The 8,314-nt window shown below is 44.4% G+C and overlaps 1 protein-coding gene across 1 annotated transcript; it reads left to right on the forward strand.

Moving 5' to 3' along the window:
• The first annotated feature begins 230 nt into the window (after window positions 1-230).
• On the forward strand, window positions 231-5,924 carry tmsb1 (thymosin beta 1). Its single transcript, XM_062524480.1, has 3 exons — window positions 231-299; window positions 2,497-2,611; window positions 5,381-5,924. Exons 2-3 carry the CDS (start codon window positions 2,509-2,511, stop codon window positions 5,419-5,421), a joined length of 144 nt encoding a protein of 47 aa, XP_062380464.1. The 5' UTR covers window positions 231-299; window positions 2,497-2,508; the 3' UTR covers window positions 5,422-5,924.
• The last annotated feature ends 2,390 nt before the right edge of the window (window positions 5,925-8,314 follow it).

The following is an 8,314-nucleotide window of genomic DNA, read 5'->3' on the forward strand; positions in this document are numbered from 1 at the left end:
TGCAACTTCTCTAAGTGCAGAGGATTGCTGACATGCAGTATATACCTTGGGGGATAATTTCTGCATCCCCATTCATTCATGCAGAGAAGTGTGGTTCTCTTCTCTTCCTGCATGTGTTTCTATTACGTGAGTGTCCAGTTCCCATGCGCGAGATTGGGCCAATGACAGGCCGCGGATTGGTTTCCATGTTACCCGGGAAGAAGGGCGTGATTTACTATTTAAACCGGTCACCTCCCACACGGATTACAGAGGTTCCCTGAACGCCTTGCCGTGCAAGACTCAGACGAGGACATTCTCAGGTATGGCAATGTACTGATTTGGAAAACTGACATAAACATTTCGATTGTCTATGTCTAGGCGTATCATATGACGACAATGCGCAATGTTACATTTGAGTAGAGGCAACACATCGTATTGATGATGCAGATTAAAGTGGTGTTTTCAGACTACTTGGTGATAGGCTTAGCAGGTGATGTATTAGGTAAAACACTATCATGGTATTAGAAGCACTACATGGTTTGTTGAGCCGCCGTTGCCATAGGGGTTGGCATCCCGAAAAAAACGTTTTTTTTTTTTATTCTATCTGACAATCGTTCATCATGTAACAACAGCAGGTCTAGGCTATCGACCACTCCTTATGCTATATAGCGCACTGCAAGGATGGCAAGCGCAGTCCTTTACGCAGACTGGCTCTAGTGATAGGGCTGTGCGCATTGTGTTCCATGGACACGGAGTTCCTTAATTTGCATGTAACATGTGTAGACAAGTTAATTGGTGTTTTAATGGTACACAAATAAAACATGATGTTATGATGACGATGAAGGGCGATCACGTTGGTTTATGTAAGGAATTCCAGTGCTTTAGAATAGTGGTAGGCATGAGAAGGAAAGAAACATCAGGTCCGTGGTTTTAGGGTGGGGTGGATTCTATCCGTTCATGTATTGATCAGATTGAATGCAATGCATGTACTCTATGTGGCGTATACCCATTCCACGTCGAACAGCGTGCAATTAGGGGCGAGACAATCTGACGACTTGGTTAAAATCGGTCATTTCTCAGTAGCCATTAAAATACACATAAAAGTAACAATTGCATCACTCATGTAATGTGTCCTTGTGAACACACCCACTCATTGCGCCAGAGCTCTATAGATAAGTTTTGGTGATAACGTGAACCTAGTGGGCAATATCATTTTCCTGGAGAGAAAAAACTGAGAGTTTAATATTTGCACTGTGAACACGTCAGGGCTGTGGTACATAGGCCTACAGGTTTTTTTTTTTTTTTACTAAAGGAGAACAAAAGATCACTGTGTTGTCACAAGACTGCATAGCAATGTAACTGAGGCTTGAATTTGAACTATGCTTAGATATCATGTAGTATGTTCACGATATGAGTAAAATATAGCCTAAGCAAAACCATGGCTGCTCAAACATGCCCCAACGACAGTGACAAGTTTGTTGATTGAAAGCTATCTCAGTAGACCTGTGCTTAATTTGTGGTCTGTCTTTTACCTGCTGCACGATGCTACACATTTCTGTTAATAATTGCTTCAGCAAACTTTAACAGCAACACACATATGAATAATGGATTAGGTCTGTTTGCAGTGAAATTATATTTATGCAGTCATGTAATCTTTATGCTGTAAAATCACCATTAATTATGGGGATGTTAACAAACACCAAAATATAAGATGTCTTAGACCACAAAACATTTTCACATGTATTAAAAATCTTTCCCATAGTAAGTGAACGTGCATCTCAAGTCAGTTCTGCTTTGCGTCTTTTCTAAGCACAGTAGTCATTGCAAAAGTTCAGAGGGGCTGTTGTGGTTGAGAGGAGATTATGTAAGAGCGGGAAATACAGGGGTGTGGTCACCATGCACTCAATAGCCATTAGAAAAATCCATAGAAGGTCAGATAACGTCTCAACTCCTTTAATGCGTCTGAAGTCATGAGAAAGATAAAACTGGCCAGTCCAATATCACAGAAACCGTGAAGTCACCTTGAGTTTTACCTGTTAAACAAAGCTGGTGGCTGACTTTCCTGTTGGAGCATGTTGAGGCTGTAGGAGTTATTTTGCCAGGTACTGGCATGAAGCGCAGCATTCCGTAGGACTAACTCACAACTCAGTTTAGAGGAAGTTTCTGTAGGATTGTTTTGTGTTCTCTGTGATAAAAATAGGCAACATGCGGCCAACCTTCCTGTTTGATATTTCTGGAAGTCATACACTACACTACCAAGCCCCCCACCCAGCACCCTCACACACACACACACACACACACACACACACACACACACACGCGCACGCAAACACACATACACACTACTCACTACTCCCTTTCTCCAGTAATTGTGCGAGAATGTTTCAACAGTAGCCTCCCCATTCATTCCCAGGCCCTACCATGACCCAGACTTGTTGAGTCTTGCTTGCAGGACATGATGTAAAACTTTTGAGTCACACCCTAACAGCGTCGCTTGACCTCTCCTCTCCTCCGCAGCCAACTGCCAACATGAGCGACAACAACCCCGTCTCCCAGGAGGTGCAGTCCTTCGACAAGAAGGGCCTGAAGAAGACCACCACGGCAGAGAAGAACACTCTCCCGACCTCGGCAGGTGAGGCGCCCCCCCCCCCCCCCCCCCCTGCTGTGATCGCTGGGTTTGTCCCGGGCCCGGGACTCCCGCTGTGGGTTGTTCTTGGTCTTGGAATGACGCTTTTCCGTAACTTTTTGCGCTTCGGGTGTCCCGTTGTGTGTGTTCCGATGATTGATGGGGGAGGGGGTGGGTGGGTTTGAAAAGAACGAGACGTTTAGAGTCAGAATATCAGAAAGAGAAATGAGAAATAAACAGACAGAAATAAGAAATGTATACACACACACACACACACACACACACTCACACACACACACACACACACACACACACACACACACACACACACACACACACACACACACAGCCACAGCCTCACACACACACACACACACACCTGAGTGTATGTGCAGGGAAAGGCGGGGGCAGTGTGTGTCCTCTGTTCACCTTCTTCCTCTCTTAAGTACACAAAGGATTGGCTTTTGTATTGTGTCGCCGCTGGCTCCCCACCACCCCCCCCCCCCCCCCTCCCCCCAGCTGTTTTCCGTCTTTCTTTTCTGTTCATTCTTTTTTTTTTCTCCCTCCAACTTCCCCGTGAGGAGGAGTTTAGAAGTGTTGTGCAAGTGTCAGTTTAAGTCAACACCTCCTCTAATTGGGGTTGCGATTTGTCAACTTCAATCCGTTGTCGCCTTTGTTCCTTGTTCATTTGTAACCCTCTGTTCTGGAGCGTCATCCAAATTTGACAGCTCCTACACTTAGTCGTGTCTCATACCAGACACTGAAAATACCACCTGCCTTCACCTAAGGCCTGAGGCACCTTTGCTCTCAAGGGCCTGTTGGTGCTTGTCAGGCAGCGGCCATTGCAACGCAGTCAGTCACTGCCTGCACTAGCGAGAGTCTTCAGCTTACTGCGCGGGATGTTCCAGCAGGGCTGCTGCAGTTGCAGGAATACCCAGCGCTAAGTGCTAACGCAGCCCTCTCCGCGCTGGGCGAGTGGGTAACGGCTTGCACAAGCACGGTGATTCATGTGCCTGTTCTTATTAGTCACACATTTGCTGTTGTTGACATTTTTTTTTTCTATCTGACAGACAGACATATTTTTTATGTGTCCCGGCGGTAAATGTCTTATCCCTCGTCCTTAAAACATCAGTCAGCTCATTTAACAGAAAACAGACCAGCTGGATTGAGGAAAAATGAAGGAATGAAATTAGATACAGAATGTGTGTGTTTGGTGTTTGAGAGAGAGAGAGAGAGAGAGAGAGAGAGAGAGAGAGAGAGAGAGAGAGCGGGAGAGAGAAAGAGAGAGAGAGAGAGAGAGAGAGAGAGAGAGAGAGAGAGAGAGAGAGAGAGAGAGAGAGAGAGAGAGAGAGAGAGAGAGAGCGGGAGAGAGAAAGAGAGAGAGGATTACAACATTCAGCAACATTCAGGTTCACCGGAAACCAACATAAGAGATAAAGATAGTTAAACTTGCCTCACATACTGTAGGTGGTTTTTATTCACAGAAATGTATCCTGTGATGTTGTGGGAAAGCTTGCCACATCAGGCTTCAGGGCAGCTGAAGGAGACTGCAGTGCGCAGAAAGGGCAGAGACCAAGCACAGTAGAGAGGGGGGGATAAAGTGTGTGTGAGAGAGAGAGAGAGAGAGAGGAGAGAGTGAAATGGTGGAAAAGAGGGAGAGACCGAAACACAGAAAACACAAGAGAAGATAGATTACGTGAGTGAGTGGGACGTACCAGAAGAGAGATAAAGGTGAGGGAGTGCAGGAGAGAGAGAGAGAGAGAGAGAGAGAGAAAAGAGAGAGAGACGCATGGAGGGAAGGACAGAGAACCAGCTGTGTTTAATGCAGTGAAGTCTCTCTCTCTCTCTCTCTCTCTCTCTCTCTCTCTCTCTCTCTTTCTCTCAGTTAAACCCAGATACAGGTGCTCAGCAGTAGTGTGCTTACATCTGTCCAGATCTCTGTTAGGGAGCTGTGCTGCACAGCTTTAACCCTTCCCTCACTGGTGCCCTCCACCCAATACATTTACAAACCTATTCTGTAGACAACAACTTGATTATTGTTCAAACTCTTTGGTTAAAAGGTGGAATGTAAGTACAAGTGATGTGAACTCCGTTTAATAAAGATTGGATTTGTCGGGAGTGCAGAAATGTTGTCCCGTGGTGCCTCCAGAGATCTATCAGGAGGATTGAGATGGAATCGATGGTTTCAATTGCATTCCCTATTGTGCCTTTGTTAAAGTCAATAATACTCGCACTTGCCTAAGTTCCAACAAGCAGCGCATTGATCCTGTGAAACGATATCAAGAAGAGTAGTGTCTGTTATAAAGTAATTAGATGTTGTTGTCATGGGCTGCTTTTCCCCTCACTGCTTGTCAGAATGGATATTGATCGCCTGCACCATTGTTCCACTTAGTCTTTTCCATATGTACATCCTTCAGTCTACATCTGCCTACATCCTGTGGGTATGACTGTGGATGAGTGCTATGAAGTCCTCCCCCATATATTTATAACACGTGTACAGCAATTTCCTGTGTATTAGCCGCATTGTGTATAAGTTGCAGGACAGTGTTTTATGGAAGTTGAAAGAAACCATGATAATAGGCTACCATTAATATGGATACCATATTAACTGCCCTTCATAGCTGAATAAATTTAGCAAAATCAATGTATAAGCCGCGGCTAATAGTTGGGAAATTATGGTATGCGACATGTAGAGTATATGTACTGTATATGAAGCCATTCTGACTTTCCTCCGTCCATACATGTTGTTCTAACGGCGTACACATTTCTTTGCAGATATCGAGGCGGAGAAGAAAGCAGCGGCGGAGTCCAAATGAACCAGTGATGCTTCCCCTGGACCAGTCCCCCCTTTACCCATCTCCCGTCTCCTTTTCCAGTTAACAGATACCTGCTTGTGCATCATGTCCGCTTCTTTGCTGTGTCTGCATCCGTAATCATTTGAGGCAGTTTAATTTGGGTAGGAAAACCACATGACAACGTGACGTGGGCTAGGTCCAAAAAGTCAGCCATGTATAATGCAGCTATTATGGTAAAAAGAAATTATACAGAATCATTTTTATGTGAATGAATGTGTTTGTGTGTATTCTTCAAAAGAAAGGACAAAAAAAGATCCATTGTGGGAGTGGCCAAATTGGCAAATCCAGCCAATTAAGCACCAACAAAGCACATCCTTCTGACCAACCAGTTTGACCGGTTCAGCTTGACCACTCCCTCTGCAAGTCCTCTGTATCTGGTGCCATTCTGGATGAGTTGCTCTATAAATACCATGTGAAATGATATTTTTGTTTTAATAAAATAATAAAGAATGTTTTAAATTGAATTCCATGTATTTGGTTGTTATTATTGACAAGAGATGACATGTCGTTTAGCCATTAAAAGATATGTTTTTATGTAGCTTTTATGTCATTTTTACATCCTGAAATTAATTTTGTTGACTTGTGGTCATAAACACACCCGTAGTTCCCACAAGCCTTCCCGGATACTCACTATGTGACCCGATACTCTTTGGTTACATAAGAACTGGCATTACAGAACAAACATTCACAAAAAAAAAAAACATCAGATAGCTTTGAAGTAGTGCTGCAAGTCTATTGGCTATCTCATTGGCCTTTTACAAACACTCCTCAATGCCTCTTAAGTCTTATTGTACACACACCATTCGCAAAATGAATAAGCTGTCAGCCACAGAGGAAGAAAACAAAGTTGTTACATATCAGTAGACAATACGCTGGAGTGTCTGCACACTCTCCAGTGGCTGAGAGCCGCACTTGAAGTATGAGTCACTGACATTTTAATCAGATGAAACTATAATGCTAATGTTGTTGTTTTAAATCCCCTTGTTTATCTCTCCTAGAGGGTCATTACTGGGCTACACCCAGAGCACAATAGGCTAGTGTGACTAGGGGCCTTGAGCCAAAACCTTCTGGGCCCCGACCCCCACCGCAAGCCACTGCTCGGGTCAAGTTAGGCCACAGCCCACTACCCCAGTCAAGACCGCCTATTGTAATGCGAGACCAATAACAATTCCACATGTTCACCACAGGCCGACAAGAAGTAAATACTCGTATTAGTATTTACTCGCTGCAGAGCATCCGCATGATTGCGACATTGCTGATGTACTAAAAAGTGTCATGGAGGGGTCATTTATCAGATTCCATCTACGGTATCTGCAGTCTAGCGTAGCTAACTTAGCGTGTTGTTCTCCTCAACAGAATAAAAATGCAGTGGGTTTAGGACAAGTCTGCGCTGTTCGCATAGTTTCAGAGAACAGAGAGACACTATCAATTATGGGCAGAAGAGACACTTGTCTGCACTTCAGAGAAATAAAGCCTGCCTCAACCCATAGCTTGGTGCTGTGAATATGTTGATGATAAAAACCCATCTTGTCTGCTGTCTCAAGAGATTTTGCAATATTTGTGTCATAAATTCCCAAGGCCGTTGCGCAACTTTCGTAAAAATTCCAGTTTTCCCTGCATGCACACACATGTTCACACACACACACACCAACCCACCGCACTGCTGAACCGCTTCCCTGTCATTTACAACTCTGAGCTGTGGGCTGTAGACTTCCACATGTAACCAAATATTCTCATAGGCCCATACATCATCTGCAACCGCATATTATCCAAATCCAGGTGTACGCTATCAATGACTGTTATATAGTAGATGAATAGGCATAAACTATCCATATTTCCACAATCAAAAGCTGTGATATATTATGATTTACAATAACCACAAATAATGAGTTGAAAGCATGTGCATTACAAGCACATATATAATATACACATTGCTGCCGCACAACCAGAATGTGCAGTTGGCTCAGCCCTGGGAGCCTGGTCTCAGCAGGTCGCTAGCCTTGGCTCCGATCTCTTCCCTCTCTCTGCTGGCTCACTCCCTTTGGCAGGCGCTGGGCAGGGTGTGGTTGGCGCACATGCCGCGTATCCTCTCGACTCCTAACACACTTCTGCCGCTAATAGAGAAGATTGAGGGTCCGATAAAGGCAAATAACAGTGTGCTACCTTGCTACTATTACTACCACTACTACTACTACTACTACTACAAATTCTTCTTCTACTACTACTACTACTACTACTACCAGTGGGAAAGTGTGTAAAGGTGTGACCACACACACACACACACACACACACACACACGGGTTTAATTATATTAAATGTAAAACTGCACTTCGTGTTTGGGCCTGTAACTCACTCATACAGTATAAAGGTTATTGTACATTCTGCATCTCTAGGTATAAAGGAAATGTTCTGGTATTAGAGGACTCAGAGACTATGAGTGTGTGTTGCTTAAGTAATCTATGCAGAGTACAGCCTGAATTGTGCAGGCAGATGCCTGTGAGAGAACAGTACAGCCCTCTCTCTCTCCCTCTCTCTCTCTCTCTCTCTCTACCTGTGGTCTTATGCAGGTACTGGCATGTTTAGGGATTAGAGTCAGAATCTTCAAGCCCATCTGGAATTCCTACACCTGACAGCCCCTGAGCAAAGCCATGCTCCACAGGTCTGGAGCAAGCCACAACCTCGTTCACACACACACACACACACACACACACACACACATACACACATACACACGCAGAAACATGGAGACTGCATCTTTTTTTGTTTGTTTGTTTTTTCTTTCTATTTAAAATTCAAGCCCGCGCAAACATGTCTGCGACTGTCCAGAAGGGCCCATGCTTGGCTGATACTCTTT

The sequence above is a fragment of the Sardina pilchardus genome, chromosome 21 (genome assembly GCF_963854185.1).
Source record: "Sardina pilchardus chromosome 21, fSarPil1.1, whole genome shotgun sequence".
Lineage (NCBI taxonomy): Eukaryota > Metazoa > Chordata > Actinopteri > Clupeiformes > Clupeidae > Sardina > Sardina pilchardus.

Coding starts and splice junctions, on each gene's coding strand:
- tmsb1 (XM_062524480.1), top strand. CDS start 2,509: ATGAGCGACAACAACCCCGTCTCCCAGGAGGTGCAGTCCTTCGACAAG. Junction 2,612..5,380: donor CACTCTCCCGACCTCGGCAG/GTGAGGCGCCCC, acceptor ATTTCTTTGCAG/ATATCGAGGCGGAGAAGAAA.